The sequence below is a fragment of the Fringilla coelebs genome (genome assembly GCF_963513975.1).
Source record: "Fringilla coelebs genome assembly, chromosome: 12".
NCBI classification, from domain to species: Eukaryota; Metazoa; Chordata; class Aves; order Passeriformes; family Fringillidae; genus Fringilla; species Fringilla coelebs.
In genome coordinates this window covers 3753474-3773210 of record NC_140038.1, presented here as the reverse complement: position 1 = coordinate 3773210, position 19737 = coordinate 3753474, and the positions used below count along the sequence as shown (strand labels likewise).

Below are 19737 nucleotides of genomic sequence, written 5' to 3'. Positions count from 1 at the left end.
CCTTGTTTTCTTTGCTGCTGCCACAAAACTGCTATAAATTAAAGCTGTAAGTGGAAAATAATGCTTGTGAGGCCAAGGAAAGGAGAATTTAAACCCTGTTTTCTCGGTTTTTGTTCAATGAAGTAATGAAAAAGGGGAATTATTTCTTTTTCACTTAGAAATCTTTATTTCTCACTGCCTGAGGGAGCTGAGCGTCTGCCACTGCTTCACTCCACGGCCTTGGGCAACGCACTTAATCTCCCAGGATCTGTGTCACTGGGTTAATCATATTTACGTGCCTTTTATGAGGGTTAATGATTAGTCTGGGAATGTTTGCACGGACTTTTCCAGACGCGACTCCTTAGATAAACGCTCCGTGTTAATGCTTGGGGCTGGCAGGGGTTAAATGCAGGAGGAGGGGCTCTGCTTTGGGGCGGGGAATGACTCTGAAGGGGCTCAGAAGCCATCCCCAGGCTGCCAGCGGATCCCTGGCTCTGCAGACGGGATGGGAAAGCGATTTTTTGTGGTCACAGGGAGCTGTGTCCGGCCAGAGCCGGACCTCCGGGCGCATCCCGGTGGGCTCAGCGTGGGGAAGGCTCCTCCTCTGTGCTCTGTGAGGGAGGAGCTCCTGTTTCACAGGAACCCCCACAATGCATGGGCTGCAACGGGGGATCCTCTTCACAGGGCTGCCTGTGTCACCGAAATTAGGAAATAAAGCTCCTTAACACCGGTGGAGTTCTGAGAAGCACACGCTGTTACCCACCCGGATACAGGGCGGGTGACTCCGCCTGAGGTGCACTCACGGCTCAAGATGATACACGCCTTTATTAACGCCTCCAGTTCATCAGAAAATGTTACATATGAAGGTCTTTGCTGTCAGGGTGAGCTGTGCACGTGTTTTTGAACCATTTGTTACTCAGGCGGCCGTGGAGCCCCTAAACTGGACTGGGCGGCGCGGAGTTTTTACCGAGCCACATCACCTTCCGTGAGCCGTGACTTCGCCATCAGCGCCGGCACCGGGGTCCTCTCCATGGGGGTCCTCTCTTAGGGGGGTTCCTGTAGTTGGGGGCACCGCCTGTAAGTGAGGGGTCCTTCAGGGGTCCCTCCCTAATGGGGACTGTTTGTAAGGAGAATGTCCTTAACGTCGCTCCTCCCTAATGGGAGGGTAGTTCCAAATGGGGACTGTCTGAAATGGTGGCCCCTTCACTGGGGGCTCCACAATATGGGGGTCCCCTTAATGAGTCACTGTAAAATGAAGGCTGCCCTTAATAATGCTCCCCTCCAAACTGCGGGCTCCCCATGCCGCACCTCCTCTAAATTAGGGGGCTCGCTGCAACGCGGACCCCTCCGTACATCCTAACGCGGGGGGATGTTCCCGTCCGGAGAGACCCCGTCTCCGAGCGCAGGGGCAGAGCCCAGACCAGCTCACCGCACGTGTGGCTGGGCTGTCCTCTGCTGTCCCATCCCGTCCCCTCCCCTCCTCCGGCCGGCCCACACGCACACCCGGCCCTCCTTCTCCTCCTTCTCCACCTCCTCCTCCCACTTCCTCCGCACAGCGCGGGCTGCCGGCCGAGGAGGGCCAGCGGCCCCCCCGTTCCCCCCGTCCGCGCCGAGCCCCCAGCCGAGCCCGTAGCGATGCGCCGGGGGAGGCACCGCGCCGCAGCCGCAGGTGAGTGCGGGCCCGGAGGGATGCGCGTCCCGCAGGAGCCGCGGGGCAGCGCAGCGATGCGGGGGGACCCCCAGCCAGCGCCGCGCCTGCCTTGGGCTTCCCCGGCGGCTGAAACCCTCGAGCACGGGGGAGCCCTGCACGCCTTCCTCGGGATCGTCTGCTTCTCCTCGGGCCGTGCGAGGAAAAACGGGTGGCGGGCTCCGCATCCCGGCATTTTACCCATTTATGGACACTTTGGATCATGCGGCTGATTGGCAGCGGGAGTGCGCTCAAGCTCCTGCCAGAGGTTTCTTTGGGGCTCGCCGGAGTGTTGCCCACCCTGATGCGGTGACCGTGGCTGTGCGGGGGGGACAGAAGGACGGCCACTGCCGCCCACCCCTGCCACATCCAGACCTCGTGTCCTGGCAAGGGCCTGTCAGCAGCGAGGGGGTCCCAGGCGTGACCGTGGCCAAGCTTGGGTGTGAGTGACATCGATGGGCCGGGATGGGATCGATGCCTTGTGGAGGAGTTTTAATTCCCCGAGTAGAAGGGGACGCGGTCACTGAGCCCTTCTGGTGACTGCTCGTTGCTCCGTGAAGTTTTGGGGTTTTTTAAATAAAAGTGGGCATTCCCTGGGAGAGAGGGGGGTTTCAACTTGAATCGCAGACCAGCCGTGGCTTGGTGCATGCATTCCAGAGGGATAACTGCCTTCAAAAGCAGCGGGCTTGTTCCACGGGAAGGCTCCGGCTGGGCTTCTGCCCGCCTGGGAGAAGCTGGGGAGCTGCAAACTGTGTGGAAAAGGGCCAAGATGTGGAATGAGGGAGCCGGGACCGCTGAGGCCGCTTGTTTGTTCCCCCAAATGACCGAAGTTTGGGGGAGCGATGCCCGTGAGCTCATCCGGCCATGGGAATGGTGACCTCCGGGGCGGAATCCCAAAGTGCCCGAGGCTGTGAAAGGAGGATTGCAGCCGGCCGGGGGAATCCGGCTCCTTGCCGGGGAGAGCCCGGGAACCCCCCCGTGCCGCAGCACCTCGGTGGGGCTGGGCTTGCTGGGTGCCAGCGGCTCTAGGAGCTTTTCTCGCTCGATTGCTCCGGGTTGGCCGGGAGCTGGCGGCTGGTTTTGGCCTCACGTGGCGATGGAGGAGGCGGGAGAGTGCGGGGAGAGGCTCCCGCTGCCGGCATCGCATGCCGGGGAGGAAATGCCGGGAGCCTGCGAGCCCCGCTGAGAACAGCCACGGGAGCATTGTTGGCAGCTGTCGGGGCAAAAAGAGATGTGTGAGGTGTTCCCCACGGCCTTGGGAGGAGCGGGAGCCCTCCCGTGTCCTTTGGAGACCCAAAAGGCGGCAGATAAGGCTCCCGCCGGAGCTTATCAGGGAGGTTTCGCTGCTGCTGGCACGTGTTCCCTCGGCGCTTGGTTTTACTTTTACTCCCTCCCGGCCAAACGGCCCCGTGTGGGAAAAAGCCCTGAGATGAGGGAAAGGGGGAAAGAAAGGAAAAGAGCATTAAAAAAGAGGAAGAAGGGGTTGTGTTTATTGCACCCGCTGCTTTTCCCAGCTGTAGGGTTTCGGAATTCCAGGCTGCATGTGTTGGGGTTCTCGCACGCATCGCCCCCAGCGCTGATTCCCACGTGTCCCTCTCCTGCCCCGCTGGCTGGGACAGTGCCAGAGGGAAAAGGCCGATGGCGGCAGCAAAAGCAGAACAGTTCTCCTGGACTGGCGCAGGTGAGGGGGTGGCTCAGATTTGGCAAGGTCCCTGTGGATTTCACGGAGAGAGGGAGTCCCTCTCCCGAATTTGGTTGATGAGCTCAGCCCTCTCAGGCAATCCCTGTGCCCGGCTCCGGCCCTGCACTGGGATCGCTCGTCTTGCTCTGCAGCCCTCCAGGCAGAATGAACTCGGAGCTGGGTGAGCCAGGGCGAGTGCATCGTGCCCGGTGGCGTCACCGGTGCCGCGGTGACAGCGGGGCCGGTGTCACAATATCGCCGCGGTGGGGAGCTGCAGATCCCCGCGGCTTTGGGGAAGGGAAGCAGCAGTGGGGAAACATCGGGACTCACAAGATCCTGGGTTTCTGTCCCAGCTTGTCCTCCCCTAACATTGTCCCAGCTGGGAAGGGATCCCATGCCTGCGTGGCCCTCCCACGCAGCATCTCCCAGGGAGATGGATTGAAACACCACCCTCCCAAGAGATCCCTTTTGGAAGGAAAATAATCCAGCCTGGGTTTTCTTCAAGCTTGCTTCCATTCGAAGGGAGCTGTTTTCCCTGGATCTAGGTGCTGGAAATTGAATTGGCACTGCACATCTTGGGACTGACCCTGAGGATAAAACTGTGGGAAAATATGTGGGGGAGCTGCTTCCAGGGGTGCAAGCAGGGAGGGAAGCACCGAGGCTCCTGTGGGGGTTTCCAGGGGAGCAGTGTCCTTCCTGGGAAGAAATCAGTCGTTGGAGCTTGCATGGGAATCCCCCCAGGAGGGCTCAGTGAGGGGTGCAGCCTCAGCTGTGCTGTTGTGGGTGAGCTGGGGAGCTCTGGTCCCCTCCCGGCAGAGCTGCAGCAGCACCAGCGGCTCTCTCCCTTGTCTCCCCCACAAGTCTCCCTCCATATCTGCTCTGTTTCCCCTGCTGTTGATGTGGCTTTTATCTTATCTGCACGTGCCCTTCCTCCATTTCCTCCTCGGCTTCTCTGCTAACTCTGCCACAAAAGGGAAAAAAGCACCCAAAAATGGAGGAGATCCCACTGCAGGGAGTCCATGCCTGGGCTTGGGGTTGCTGGGCCGTGCTGGGTGACAGGGGGTGACATTTGGCCATGCTGGGAGAGTGCTGAGCTATGCTCAGGTTTGTCCTGGGGCTGCCTGGGTGATGTGCAGGATGCTCAGGTGATGCTGGGTGGTGGTGCAGTGGTGCTCCTGGGGCTCGGCTGATGGGCAGGTATCTCAGTGGGATGCTCAGGGGACACTGGGTGGTGCCAGCTGATGCTCAGAGAACACTTGGGCTTCTCAGGATGCGGGGCTGTGCTGGGACAGGCTGCCAGCTCCACCTGCTGGCACCACCTCCTGTCTCTGTGGGCCAGCCCCACCCCGCAGCAGCCCCAAATCCCCTGAGGGAGAGGCTGAGCTGCTGCCTGGGGGTAAAAACCTCACATGACTTCACGGGCTGATCCTGGGGATGGGAATTTTGGGCACTCTGGGTCTGTGTCTGCTGGCTCCTCACCCGAGCTGACCCAGCTTTGCTCCCTGCTGCCTGACACAGATGCTCTTTGGGCTGTGGAACAGAATCAGCCAGAGCCTTCCAGGGCTATTCCAAGGAGAGGGATGGAGAAATGCCCCACCAGGCTCCCAGGACTGCCCCCATGGGCAGGGAGGGTCGGATCCTGTGGAAAGGGGAGATCCCTGCACAATTAAAGCCCTCATGAGTGGCCACACTAGAATTGTACAGCAGACTGTGCATCTCCAGTTAATGCTGCACACACAGGTACTGGACCTGCAGTGACATTCCTCTGTGGAAATGGACTCAGATGTGCAGAGATTTCCCATCTTGATTGGAGGCCTGCCTGATGCACTAAAAGTTTGTGCTAAGATTATCAGACATGAATATGTTTATAGTTGTTTTATTTGTGTTTTCATCAATAGTAACTCATTTGGAGACTAAGTATTAGTCAAACAACTTTCATACATTGTTAGTTTCATTTTTGCTAAGTTTATTTACTATTCTTACTTGAAAAAAAAATGACTAGGGAAAAGCTTTTTTTATTACAGAAGTATAATTTTATCCTATCCAAACTTGGCCTGGGAGTTCATGCAAGAATTTACACATATTTGGAACAAAAAAAGATATGTACTCACCTTCCATGTTCTGCCTCAGAAGGCTTGAAATTTATGGTGAGGCTACATTTTTCAGAGATATTAACAGGAGAACTGGGCAATCAGGAGAAAGTAAGAGAAGAAGATGTCCCATGACCTGGTGTCCCATTCTGTTGCAAAGCAGCAGGGTGGGAGATTTGGAGTGAGCAGCAGCAGCAGAGAACTGATGGAATGTTGGAGTGGGGGGTGGTGTGTGAGGCTGGAATGTTCATGGTTAATGCCTCCAACAATGGAGCATTTGCAGCAACTGCCCAAGTGCAGAGGGGCACAGCCCCAGAGGCTGCAGTGACTTGTTGGGCAAGATAAGGGAAGAGGCTGATAAGAGACAAATCCTGCCAAGTGCCATGGTCAGCCTGCAGTTAGCCTGCAGATATTCACCCCCTCTGATGGGCCATAATTGGCCTCTCAGCTGCACCTACACTTGAAAAGTGTCACAGGCCAGCAAATACAGAGAGGTGTCCTGTGATCCAGAGGGAAGTACCTGGCCATTCCCACCAAGCCTGAACATTTTATTAACCCCTGGAACTTTGTGCTTCCTGCGCTTCCCTCACCCCAGGTAGATCATCACTGTGGAATTGCAACCTCCCAGTCTTGTTGGAAGATCCATGGGTGTTGGGATCTTTCTTCTCTTACCCTTTCCTTCCCTTTCTTTTCCTTAGGCGTTTTTGAAGTATTATTTTTATGCTTTTATGTTGCTTTATTATGGTAGATAATAACCAAAACAGCGCCACTGCAACCAAACTGTTCTAAAATAAACCCCATATATATATATTGATAATCACCATTTTATCAGCATTGTTTCACTCTAATCAGCCCCAAGGGATCAATTAACAAGAACCTGGGTTACCCTTATGTCGCAGCAGAGACTGACACATGACGCGACACTCGAGGTTCATGTGGCAACAGGAGATTTTGTTTTTAATTGCAGTTCCCTTTGTGCATTTTCAGAAAGCCCATGCAGTTGGGCCTGATGGGCTGAATTTAGCCACCACCCAGGTTACTGGCCATTAACTCTCTGCATCCCTAATGGCCTAGACTGGTTCTCCAACAGCCTAGAGTGTCGAGTTATAATTGGGGTTATCTATAACTGTGAGGCCTCCAGGCCAGCTGTTAGCCTCCACAGTTCCCCCTTTCTGTTTTTAAATACAAAGGCAATTTTTGTTGTCTCCTGCAGGGCCCTTTGCAGACAGGATGACAAACATGCACAATGTCTGAAATAATTGACACAAATAATAACCCTAGGTCGGATGAGGCTCTGCATCCAACACGCTAAGTCCAGCCTTACCAGTTGTTGTGTATCCAAATACCATCCAAAAGGATTTTTCAAGCAGGTCCAAAAGCCATCAAGCATGGCTTCTTAGGGTGGTATGCCACACACTGTTCACATTCATAGCCCAATTACACAAACAAAGAAAATTGCATATAACTTCCTTACAAATGGTTACACTTTAAAAACTATCATACTTCTGCTTTTGATGTCCCCAGTGGGTTAGACTTACAGGGACAGTTTGCTTTCACGTGACCTTGTTGCCTACAACCATAACACTGTTGTGTTAACAGCAGCTGCAAAAGAATCTGTCTTAGATTGCAAAGCAAGATGTCACCCTAAAGTATGTATTTTATTACCATCTGTTAAAACCAGGTGGGGCAGTGTTCTTTATCTCTTCCAAGACCCATCCTCCATCTGGGGAGATATCTTCTGTTAATGGGCACTGAGTGTCACTGCCTGACTGATAAAATTATATTATCCCGCTGTGAGATGCTCCAGGAGGACTGCAGCCACCGATTAGTCAGACTGCTACCAACACCCTGACCCACAGGGTGTCAGGTTCTATTCTGACTCTGTCAGTGGGCTTTTTTGTACTGGGGCATTTTATTTTAATTTTCATAATAAAAGGTAGGGTTTCTTTAAATCTATACATACCAGTAAAGAACTGTTATTCCTATTCTCATATCTTTGCATGAGAGCCCCTTAAATTCTAAACTGTAATTATTCAGAGGGAGGGGGTTTACATTTTCTGTTTCAAGGGAGGCTCCTGCCTTCATTAGCAGACTCCTGTCCTTCAAACCAAGACAGAATCAGCTAACCAAGCAATATTCTCTGATTCAGTCCCAACTTTAGCACATGCATAAATTAATTTATTTAAGGATGGATTTTCTTTTGGTAACAAATCTAGCCCTTTTGCAGTCCTCATTTGCATTATCCCATGCCAATTTTCAATTAATTGATTTCTTGCATCATTATTTATTATTTGCTTTTCCCTGGCATCTTGTGTCCTCTCTATGAATGGCATGCATGGCTCCTCGGGGAATACCTCTGGGTCAGTGTTGCCATGTCTGCAACATTCAGCAGGGCTTGTATCCCCAAGTCTTTTGTCTGTGCTAATATTCAAAGATGTATGCGTGCCTGTAACTGAGGATTGTCAACAGGGAGCAGTCCCATAAGCTGAGAAACCCATAAGCTGAGTTTAATAATGGAAAGCATCCCTTGGACTTCCAAGCCCTGGCTGTGTATGTGGCAGGGTATGATGTCCCATGGTCCTGGGCACCAGCAACCTCCCACCAGCGCTTCCAGCACTGGGTTCCGCTTGCCTTCTGGGCTCTGCTCGTGTGCTGATCCAATGGGTGGTGCCCACGGTGCCTCAGCTGTGGCTTTTGTGCTCTGGTCAGCTTTTATCTGTTTGATAGTGTCCAGTACCAAACACCAGGTCATTTAAAGGTCTTGACTTGTTTTGTCGCCTTGTGAGGCTGAGTCAAATACCAGATCACCAGCCCGCTCCCATGTTTGTACATTAAAAGTATCTTACGTGGTTGTGTCCAGTCCATGCCTCTTACACCATGACAGCAAGGCTTGTAGAGCCTGTTCATAATATTTTACCCCAGTTTGCATGAAAAGAGGGTCCATACCTGTACAACAGCCTTTTTCTCCAATGAGACTTGCGTCCCCGTGTTCCCAGTGGACACTTTTTCTATTTACAATGGTCTGGACTGTCTGCAGCTCTCCTCACTCCTGGCAGCTCACCCTGGGCTGTGTCTCCCCGCTCTCTGCACGGCAGGCTGCTGCCAATCACATTGGGGATCACCGCCTCTTGCAGTCAAGATGGACACACAACATGACGCTCGAGGTTCCTGTGACAACAGCACACTTTTGTTGCGTGCATTTCCCTTTTGTAAGAGACAGTCTGAAGTGTCCCTCATTTGCCTCATGACTGTCACAAGGACAGAGACTATGACCCTGAAGACCCCGACTTGAGTTCTGGCCCGGTTGAGGTGGATGCTCTCCAAGTGATTGTTTGCAGGTCTGCTTGCTGTGCTGCCACGGTACACTGCTTCAGGCAGGGACTGCTGAGGAGCAGCGTGCTCTGTATGATTACACCTGCTTCATGGAACAACAGGTCTCATCACAATAGCCTGTGAATTTCCCCAGCTCTTGGCCAGATGCCGTTGCTTTAGACAAAGACTATAAATAAGTAACTTTCTATGGTAACTTGGGTGATCCCTGTTCCAGATTGCAAGGCAAGATGTATTCTATTGCCATCTGTATGGCAATTTCTGGTGTCAAGTGGGCAATTCTCCTTATCTCTCTTCCTGAGTGATCATAATCATGGTCCCTCAGCAGGGAACATCTGCTGATAAGAGGCTATTGAATGTCACCACATGGCTGATAAGAACTATAACATCCCATTGTGAGATGCTCCGCCCAGAGGGAGGAGCCAAGCATTCCTACACAGATATAATCTGGAGATTCTGACACACCAGCACAGCTCTTCTCCACTGGACTGCCCAGAGGAACAGCAGCTGCTGCTACTTCCACGGATCTGCGGAGGAAGAATACACCCCTTTCCTAGAGGACCCCCTGCTCCAACAGAACCACGCCTGACACTCCAGGAGGACTGCAGGCCCTTTTCCAACTGGACTGCTACCAACACCCTGACCCAGAGGGTGTCAGGTTGAATTCTGACTGTCAGTGTTGTTCTAGTGTTTTATTTTATCCTTTTATTTTTTTTTTTCCTTCCCTATTAAAGGACTGTTATTTCCTGCTCCCATATTTTTTGCCTGAGAGCCCCTTATTTAAAATTCATAGCAATTCGGAGGGGTGGGGAGGGTTTGCGTTCTCCATCTCAGGGGAGGCTCTTGTCTCCTTTAGCAGGCACCTGTCTTTCCAAACCAAGGCAATCGCCCATGGAATGAAGATGAGTCTATTGGTGGACCAGGAGGACTTTGTCTCTCCCTTGGTAGCTATACCCTCCCTTCTCTCTCTCTTTCCTTTACTTTGTTTCCTTTATACCTCTGTCTCCTCTGTCGCATAATTGTTGTTGGCACTCAGTAAGGGTGCAGTGCTGTGATTAAACTGAGGGTCCCCTGCTGTGTGTCTCTTGCACTCTGAGATCAGTAAGAGGAACCATCACGACCCCCACTTGTACTAGCGGATGGTGACACCTTTATATAGTTTCAGAAGGCCTGCATGGTTGGTCCTGACTGGCTGGATTTGGTTACCACCCAGCTTACTGGCCAATAGCTGTCTGCATCCCTAACGGCAGGGACTGGTTCCCCAACGGCCTGGACTGGTCAAGTTATAATTGGGGTGATCTTTAATTGTGGGGCCTCCAGACGAGCTCTTAGCCACCACACTTTGACCTTTTGGGAAATGGCTTGTAACCTTCTGTCACCCTGCGCCATCAGAGGCTGCTGCCTGTGTGGACTTGCTTTGCTCATGGCTCATTCTCTCTCTTTTCCAGGAAGGCCAGCTCACCTCTCCGGCGGGGACACCGGCACCGACGTATAAATGGCCTCAAAACGGTGCTCGCAGTCTGCAAGCCCCGTGATTTTGAAGAAGCTGCCTCGTCTGGCGCCTGCCCCCAGCTTCCTGCCCCGCAAAATCCCAGGCACATCCAGCCCCGTGCACCACCCTGCCTCTGAAAACCATTTCAACTACAAGGGCTCCTACTTTGCCTGCCCGCTGCAGAGCCCCGAGGGCCCCGAGCAGCCCGGGACGGGCTGGAGCCCCACGCCCGCCTACCTGCACTACGGCCCCCGTGCCCTGAGCCAGCCCGTGCCGGCCGAGGGGCCGCTGCTGGGCTTCCTGCTGTGCCCACCAGAGAGCCTGGGCGCCAGGCTGCAGCCCCCGGACACCCAGAAGAGCAAGGACAGCCTGAGCCAGGAGCAGCTTATGGCCAGAAAGAAGCTGGACAGTCCCAGGTGCCCCTTGCCGGTGAAGAATCCAGTAGTGGTGAAGAAGGCAGCTCCTCTAGCCGTCCCCAAGCCCGTGTACGCAGCCCCTGCCTCCTTCCTGTCTCCCAGGATGGCTCTGCTACTGGGAACACAAGCAGAGAGCCTGCAGCAGCGACCAGGGGAGGCAAACTGGGCCCTGCCCCCTGCCACCCACCCTCTGCACCCCAGCGAGCCCCACAAGAGTGGTCCTGGTGCTGACCACAGCCTCCTGCCACTGCCCTCTGGCCTGGCCCTGCCTTCCAGGGAGCAGCTGAGCTCCCCCACTGCCTTACCCCACTACTGCATCACCTATGATAAGTATGGGCCATCCCCCAGCACCCCATTCCTGGAAGCAAGCTGTCCCGCTGCCCAGAGCCAGAAGAATCTGCTGGAGGTCCCCAGTCTCAGCCTGGACCCCTGGCCCAAGCTCCAGCCACCTGACACCAGCCCAATGATCCAGGAGAGGTCAGCAATGTGCTACCCACCTCCCCCCTACCCTCTGTCTACCCACAGATCTGCCCCCCTCTACCACCCCCCAGCTCCCACGGTGGCGGAGCCCAGTGCCCTGCCCAGCTTTGGCTACGTGGGAAGCAGGGAGCCCTTTCCCAGCACCTACCTCAAGCCCCAGGAGCCCAGGAGTTACTTTCCCAGCCCCTTGGAGCCCTACGTGCCCAGGACAGCGGGAGCCAGGCTGGGGGCGGCGCTGAGGGATGCTGAGCCGGCCAGGGATGCCGAGCTGCCCAGGAACAGCGGGTACCCAGGGTTTGCCCTCAGCCCGGGCGATGTGTCCGTGTTCCAGGCCTCCTTTCCCGGCACGGAGCCGCGCTGTGAGCAGCACGGGGCAGGCAGTCCGCAGTGGCGAGCAGCAGCGAGGCACAGCAGCGCTTTCCAGCCTGTCTGCACCTCAGAGAAGCTTTCTGGGGGCTCCGCTGGGCTGGCTGAGACATTTCCTGAGAGAGGAGGGAGCTGGGGGAAACCCAGGCAAGGGGAGGACGAGCCTCTGTACCCACGGAGGAGGAGCAGCAGCCCAGCCCCTCAGGACACCCCCCATGGAGGACCAGGAGAAGGAAACGCCTGCAAGGTGATGGATCCAGCCAAGGAGCTCCTCCGCCCTTCTCCGTCCGTGACCCCCACCAAAGGGCTGGAAGATCTGAGGGACAGCAAGGCTTTGTCAGCCTCCCCACCAATGCCTGTGATCCACAACGTCTTCAGCCTGGCACCTTACCAGGAGTACCTGGAGAAGGCCAAGGGCACCGACCCCATCCTCTTCTGCAGGAAGCATCTGTGGGAGGACTCCTCAGCCCAAAACACGGGGGGCAGCCAGGAGCCTGCTGCCCTCAGAGATGTCTCAGTGGTGTGCAGCCCGAGGTCGGGCAGTGATGCAGTGCAGAGCCAAGAGGAAAGCTGTTACAGGAGCATCCCTAAAAAGCCAAAGCCTGTGCCCCCAGAGCTGGAGTCTCAGGAGGGCAGCCCTGACAGGGTGGGCACCAAGGAGTCTCCCTCCAGGGACATGGTGCTGGACCTTAGCTTCAAGAAGAGACTGGAGGAAGCAGGGGACACGCAGAGACCCACTGGCTGTGCAGAGGGGACACTGGACCGAGAGGATAAGGAGGAGAAAAAAGCTGCAGGAGGGAAGGTGGGGCTGGGAGAGGGGGCGCAGCCCCAGGAGCCTGAGGCAGACTCGGGGGACAGGAGCAGCTTCCAGAGCTCAGCCAACTTCATGTTCCAAAAATACAAGCTGCTGCCCTCCCTGCCAGCCAGCACTGAGCCCCCCCAGCAGGATGGCAGCTCTCAAGGCCCCCAGCCCAGCCCCCCCAGCAGCACCCCCACTCCAGCTCCCCCAGCCTCCTCTCCATCCAGCAACCCCCCGTTCCCACCACCCAGCCCTCAGCTCAGCATCATCCTCGCCCCAAACCCTCCCCAGATTGTGCTTCCCAAAGCCCCCTCCACTCCAGAGGAGGAGAAGGTGGTGGTGGTCAAGAAGGTGGGTGTCCCCTCGGGGCAGTACTTCAGCACCCTGCACACCTTGCTCTGTGACACCATTTCGGACTCAGTGTCCCGCTCCTCCCCGGAGCTCCTGCGGCAGTGGCTGAAGAAGGCTGAGCTGGCAGAAGAGCTGGGGGAGATGCCCAAATCCTTGCCCAGCTCCAAAGATGGCTCCAAGGCTCCCAATCCTCAGAAGCCCAGCAATGGCAAGGAGATCTGGCTGGCTTTCCAGGACGTGGCCGCGCTCCTCACCAAACTGCTCTCCCAGCTGAAGACCTTCATGTCCGCTTGCCCTTTCCCGCACGTCGTCCGGGCGGGAGCCATCTTCATCCCCATCCACGTGGTGAAGGAGAAGCTCTTCCCAAAGTTGCCTGGGAGCTTTGTGGACCAAGTGCTGCAGAAGCACAAGGTGGAGCTGCGTCCCACCACCCTCTCAGAGGAGAGGCACCTGAGGGACCTGGAGCTGAAGAGCTGCACCTCTCGCATGCTGAAGCTCCTGGCGATCAAATGGCTTCCAGAAATCTACCCTGACCTGCTCAACCTCCACTGGCACAACTCCATCCAGCAGCAGCTCGGTAGGTAGCCTGGCATCTCCTGGGGATGGGTCCCTGTGGCTCTCCCCGGGATGTTCCAGCTGCACCTGCCTTCCAGGTGCTGCTGTTCTTGGGGAGCATCCAAAGGTGCCTCAGCACCTCAGGCTTCTGCCCAGCTCTTCCTTTGTGGGTTGTGGAAGGGGAAAGTTGGAGCTAGAAGGGAGAAAAACTCATCCTGGGCGTGTCAAGGAGGTTTCAGACAGTTCCAGACCACCTGTGCCCATCCAAGGGCCCAGTGTCAGACCTCTCACCCATGGCTGTCCCATCCAGCTGATGACTTCACTGCTGTGCCCAGATAACCTTTTGTTGCTGCTCAAGGCCATTAACAGCACCTTTATTTCTTCCAGATTCAAGCCCAGAGACTGGCCAGCAGCCTTCCAAGTACGTAACTCCTCTTCCAAAGTGGGTTTATAGGAATTTATGGGGTTTGTTTGTCATTTTGTGGAAGTGTATGTGTGTGGATTTCATGTGATGATGAGCAACTGGAGCTGGCTGGGGAGGCTCTGCTCCTGGGGCTGGGCTGGAGCCAGGAATATTCAGGATATGGAGGTGTGCCCTTCCTAACCACTCCTTTCTCTCACAGGTAGCCCTGGCCTGGAGGCACTGAAAACTGATGGCAAAGCAACAGCCACAGAGAGATGAAGGAACAGGAGGCACTGAGGAATGTGCCAAGGGCAACAGCCAAATGGTGACGGGAATGGGAAGGTCCTGAGTCCCCAGAGCTGAGGATGCTGACTCCACCAACAGCCCTGCAGGCAGCTGCTCAGGTCCCACTGGCATCAGGATCGTCCAGGATGCTGATACCTTGGCAGGGACCCTCTGGGGATGCTGCTCAGGGTGGAGAACAGCTCGGGGTGCTCCGGGGACACGCACAGGGATGCTGCTGGCAGGTTATCTGGGCCCGCAGGCATGGGCGTGAGCCCCTCACGGCAGCTGGAGCTGCTTTTCTTTGAATGGATTATCTTTCACTGCATCTCCTGCATCCATCCATGATTGCCCTGGTGAGCTGAGAGGGAATGGCTGGAGTTCCTGTGGAGCTGGAGCAGGAGGAGAGTGGAAATGGCCACAGCACCATCCCCAGCCTTGGAAAAAGGGACTACAGGGATGGCATCCCACCTCCTCCTCTCTCCTCTGAATCCCCCTCCTGCTTTATCCATGCTTTTCCCAATAAACATCCCCTTCCTCTGGGATTTTCATCTTTAAAGTGCCATCAAGACCTGGCATAACAACAAAGGCAAGGGAATCATGACTTCCATAGTCCCAGGACTAAGTTGGTTTTGTCATAAATGAAGACATTTTACAAATGTTCTGCATTAACCTTTATAAGGAGCCGCTGCCTTCAGGTCATGTGTTTTGGGTTGATTTTTTCTTTAAATACAGTAATTTATACATGTCTTTTAATTTAAACTAAAAGGCTGCAAAAAACTCTTAAAGAGACTCTTTAAGAAAAGAAAACCAAATCACTTCAGGTCCCAGATCCTGTCCCAAAGGAGAACGTGGGAGATGCACGTTTAGGGACCACCTTGGTGGAGACTGAAAGGGGCAGAGAAGGGAATGATGCTGCCAGACCTTGGAAGGAGGGATCCTTTCATCCCAAAGGGTTATGGGCATGCCAGGACCAATGGACAGCCCCTCACCCTGGGGGGCTGCAGCAGGGTACACAGCAGAGGCCTTAAAAACTCATCTCTCAGGTGTTCTTCAAGCTGCTGCAGGGAACAGAGAACAAAACAAGGGTTATTCTAATTTTTTATTTCACTACAGGGAATATTTATTTTGAACTAAAAAGATGGGGTGTTGGGGGGTGGGTAGAAATGACCCTACCCAAACTGTACTTATTTTAGCCAAGGGGTGTTTGCTACTGGGGGATTTCTGTGGGTGCCTTCCTGGTTTTCTGTGGGGATGGGGTGGCTGTGGGTGTGAGGGAGATGCTGCTGTTCTCCCCACTCCATGCCTGTGCACAGTGATTTGGAAAGCAGTGTTTGTTAATAATGTTGGTTTTGTACATATATAAGGTTCCAGGGAAGAAAGTTTCTTCCCTTTATTTAATATTTTTTTGTAAGAATATGAAGAGTTGCCTCACCTGGTTTAAATGAGTTTGGCTTATTTCCAGACATGCCCTGCTTCTGTCTCTGCTTCCCAGTGTGGGCACAACAGGACCTTCCTGGGACTGGAGTGTCCCCAGATCCCCCACCCCATGCACTTGCCCTCTCCTCCCTGCAGCCAGCCACACGTGCTGTGCCCAGCCCCTCTGTGCCATCCCTGCAGGCTGGATCCAGTGTCCAGGATGCCATCACAGGAGCACATCCCAGCCTCCACAAACCCCGTGGGTGACAGCCTGGGAAGAGGGTGCTGGTGGATGTCTGAGCATCAGAAACTGGGCAGGAGAGTCTGGGCTGCTCAGGGATGCAGCCTGGGCTGGCCCAGTGGGGCCCCCTGGGACCTTCGCCCTTGTGAGCCTCCATCAGGCACAGAATCTGCCTGATCCCAAAGGCCAAGTGCTGCAATCCACCTTTGTCAGCCCCACTGGTGGAGTCCAGCAGGTGAAAACTGCCACAACCTCACAAACAGGGAGGTTTGGGGATCATCCTGCCTGGAGGGACAGACCCACCCCCTCCTGCTGCTGCTGAGTGCTCCATGAGGAGCAGAGGAAAGCTGAGACCACTCCAGCTTCACCTGGGGTAGTGCAGATGGGTTTGTGTGTTAATTGGGAGCAGCTGGAACAGAGGCACATCCTCCCCTGGGAAAGCAGATATAAGCCAGGGCTTGGCTGGCCCTTGGTGCTCTCTTCTCCTGGGTGCTGCCAGGTGAGGGGTGCTGCTGGGCCTGGCTCTCCTTGGGGAGGTTTCTGGGGGTGAGGGGGTGTTTGGGGCAGGGAATGAGGGAATGTCTGAGCCTAGGGCTGCTTAAAACCCTGTGCTGCCCTGGCAGCTTCCCAGGAGGTGCTGAGGCTTGGCACAGGCTTTCCTGAGCTGGGAGCCTGCTGGGGAGAAGGGAGGGGTTTTAATGAGGAGCTCAGGGGATAGGAACTTGGGAATGGGCCGGGCACTGCAGACACCCTGGCTAAATCTGCTGCTGTCCCTCTCCACAGCCGAGCTCTCGCCGTGGTCTCTGCCAGGAAGAGCCGAGGGGTCGCACCGCCGAGCCCCCCGGGTGCCGCTGCTGCCCTGCGGGCAGGAACGATGCTCCGTGCTGCGAGGAGAGGGGCGGCGGGCACAGCCCCGTGTCCTGCTGCCCGCGGGGCTGGCCCTGCCCGCAGCCTGTGCTGCAGAGCCTTCCTGCTGCTGGCCGCGTGTGTCTGTGCCACTGCTGTCCCCTACGGCCGGGGCGCGCTGGCTGCTGTCCCCTGGGGTCCCCCGGGCTCGTCAGCTTCCCAGCAAGGGCCGGGTGACAGTCTGGGGACAGCCACCTCCCAGCTATGGCTGCACCCTCCTTCCCTCCCCACTGCTGCTACTGGTCCCTCTGCAGGGGCTGCAGTGACACAGGTGACACCCAAATCCCCAGTGCCACTCCGAGGGGCGGCTGTGGGCTCTCGGGTCCCAGCCGATGTCCCTGCATGGGCACCCATGGGTGCTGGCTCCTGGGGCCCTAACACAGCAGGGCAGGTGGTGGCCTCTGCTCTGCCAGCACAGGGGACACCCAGCTGGGCCCACCTGAGCCCTGGCACGCTGGGGGTGTCCCCTGCTCTGACACCGGAGGGGCTCCAGGGCACTGCTGGCACTGCCCTGCCTGGGGCAGCTGCTCCCGTGGTGGATGCTGTGCTGGCCCAGGCTCCAGGAAATGGCTCTGCACTCCTGGATGCTGTCCTGGCATCACCTCCTGCCACTGCAACAGCTCCTGCTGCTCACAATCAGCACTTGCTGGCTTCTTCCCTTCCCACCGTGGCATCTGGGGCTCCTGCTGTCACCTTGGGGACACAGAATGAGTGGCCTCGTCCCACTGCACTGCCCATGTCCTCGGGAGCCGCCCCAGCACAGCCCAGGGCTCCCAGCCCTGCAGCTCCCACTGTGACTGGGCTGGGCTCCACCGCCCCTGGTGTCATCCCAGAGCTTGGAGAGACGTTTGTGATGGAAGAATCCAGGCACAGCCAGCCCAGGACAGCAGCAGTGGGACCTGTTTCCACTGCAGCAGCGCCTCCAGGGCGCAGCCCTGCCAGCCCCGGCTCTGTGCCTCCCCCCTGCTCCACCCAGCCAGCTCTGCAGCGTGGCTCTGAGCCTGGGCACCACGCTGCCACCAGCAGCAGTGTGATATCTCCATCCTGCCTGCCGCCCTCTCCTGGAGCTGGGCATGCAGCCAGCTCCCTGCTCAGCTCCCAGAGCCTGGCTGTGCCCACAGCACTGACCCTCCGTGCCCACGCCGTGTCCCATGGCTCCAGCACTTCCCAGAACTCCTCCAGAGGCACGGAGCAGCTCCCTGCAGCCACCAGAGCGGCCTCCAGCCCGGCTGAGCTGATGACAAAGGGCAGAGCTGGCTTCACAGGGAGGAGACCCCCTGCACCCCAGCCCTCCAGCCTGCCCTTGCCCGCCCAGCCTGTGCATGTGCTGCCCTTGCGATTCCGGCTGCTGGGCATCGCTTACACCCCGGCTCTGGGCAGCAGGAATTCCCAGAGCTACCGGCAGCTGGAGGGAGAGGTGACGCTGATGGTGGGTGCTGCAGGTGCCTGGCACACATCTGGCACTGTGGGGTGGTGCCAGGCCCTGCTGGGGGGAGAAGCCTGAGTGCTGCATCAGCCCTTGGCTGGTTGGGTGCCCACCTGAGCACGGTGGAGGTGGGCAAACCCCTGGCACTGCTCCTCTGGAGCTGGGTTTGAGGTGGGACGGGGCTCCCCTCAGCCCTGGCAGCCAGCAGGGCCCTGGCACAGGGCATTATTGCTGGGCTGTTCCCTCCCAGGATGGGTGGGATGGGGATCCCAGCTCATCCCCAGGCATTCCCAGAGGGCTGGCACTCCCTGGGCTGCCTGCGTGCCCTCCCCTGGGTAGGCTGAGCTGACTTCCCTCTCTTTATTGCCCACCTGCTTGTGCATTTCCCCTTCACATGGGGGAGCTTGGGAAACCTTCTCCATTAATTACCAGGTGCTTCTTCCTTCCAGCTCAACAAGATGCTGTCCAGCTACGAGAGCTTCCTGCAGGCAAATGTCCTTGAGTTCATGTGAGTGTGCAGCTGCTCTGGAGGGCTGGCTTTGTAGAAGCAGCGGCTTGAGGGAGCCACCCTGGCCTTAAGGAGAGTCCTGAGTAGGAGAGCAACTTGTTACACTTTGATAGAGACTGTCTGTTCCCTTGGGAAAGAAAGGTGCATTCCAGAGGAAGGGCTGCAGCCATAAACACCACGTGGGAATGTTGTTCCTTTGCCTCCCAGAAGGCTGGGAGGTGGATGTTGGAGTGAGTGGCTGATAAGGGTTGTGTGCCTTAATGAATGTTTGGTGGTGTTGGCTGTTTTGGCTTTCCTCCTTTGTGTTCTTGAGACTTTCTTCAACCTTTCCTGGAGCAGAAACACTGGAGTGTGTGCAATAGGGATGGACCCTGCTGAAGGAAGCAGTGCCCTCTGTTGTTTTTTCCAAGCTGCTGCATGCTGGGCTTGGAGGGAAGGGTTTGCCCAGGAAAATGCTCCAGACAGGAGCACTGAGGGGCTATGCTCCCTCCCTGGTGTCATCACCCCGAGGGATCCCTGTCTGAATTCCTGGGCAATTGCACCTGGACAAAAGCAGTAGGTGTGCTGCCTGCTGTCTCCTGTCCCTCCAGGAATGGCTCCGTGCTGGTGCGAGGGGAGGTTCTGTTCCGGGGGGATGCTCCTGCTCCCACCAACTCCCAGCTCATCCGCACAGTGGTCACAGAGGCCAGCAACGAAAGGAACATCTTCAGCTGGGAGCTGGAGCCCCAGTCTGTCCAGTCTGCTGGTAAGTCCTGAAGATCTTCCCACAGCAGGGCTGCTGCTGCTGCCAAGTGCCCTCCTTGTGCCTCTCTCCACACCAACCCTGAGCAGTTTGGGTTCCAGGCTTTTCTCTCTCTGAACATCCCTTCTCTGGCCTGTGTAAAGCCATTGTAAGACTGTGGAGGGTGGTGGGGGGCACATCTGTAGCAGCTGGGCCTGCGTGGGCCTGGGCTTCTGCTCAGCTCCCTGGCCTCCCCTCTGTGCCCCAGCTCTGCTGTGCTGGGAAATGGTACATCATCCCAACCCCTTCCCACGTTCCAAGGGATCCCTCCTCACTCAGCTGCCCTGCTGCTTTCTGCCTTTGCTGTGTGGCTGTGGATGAGCTCTGGGCTGAACCCTATCTCCCAAGGAAGCTGCAGGAACAGGAATGAGTGTCACTCTTCCCAACTCCCTTAGGCTTCAGCCCGGAGAACCTGGACCCGGAGAAGCTGTCCATCTCCCTCACTGGCTCCCAGTTTGGGGTGAGCAGCATGGATCCTCTGGAGAGGCTGGTCGTAGAGGTATGCCAAGCCAGGGGGCTCTTGCAAAGGGAGATGCTGGGGGAAT

The 19737-nt window shown here is 56.3% G+C and overlaps 1 protein-coding gene across 1 annotated transcript; it reads left to right on the top strand.

Moving 5' to 3' along the window:
• The first annotated feature begins 1567 nt into the window (after positions 1-1567).
• Positions 1568-14308, top strand: LOC311158364 (uncharacterized protein C15orf39). Its single transcript, XM_084213729.1, has 4 exons — positions 1568-1648; positions 10216-13248; positions 13614-13647; positions 13850-14308. Exons 2-4 carry the CDS (start codon positions 10263-10265, stop codon positions 13851-13853), a joined length of 3024 nt encoding a protein of 1007 aa, XP_084069855.1. The 5' UTR covers positions 1568-1648; positions 10216-10262; the 3' UTR covers positions 13854-14308.
• The last annotated feature ends 5429 nt before the right edge of the window (positions 14309-19737 follow it).

Excerpts from the sequence above, each read along its gene's own strand:
- LOC311158364 (XM_084213729.1), top strand. The coding sequence starts at position 10,263 with ATGGCCTCAAAACGGTGCTCGCAGTCTGCAAGCCCCGTGATTTTGAAG. Across the intron at positions 13,249-13,613 it reads CTCCATCCAGCAGCAGCTCG|ATTCAAGCCCAGAGACTGGC; the intron begins GTAGGTAGCCTG and ends TATTTCTTCCAG.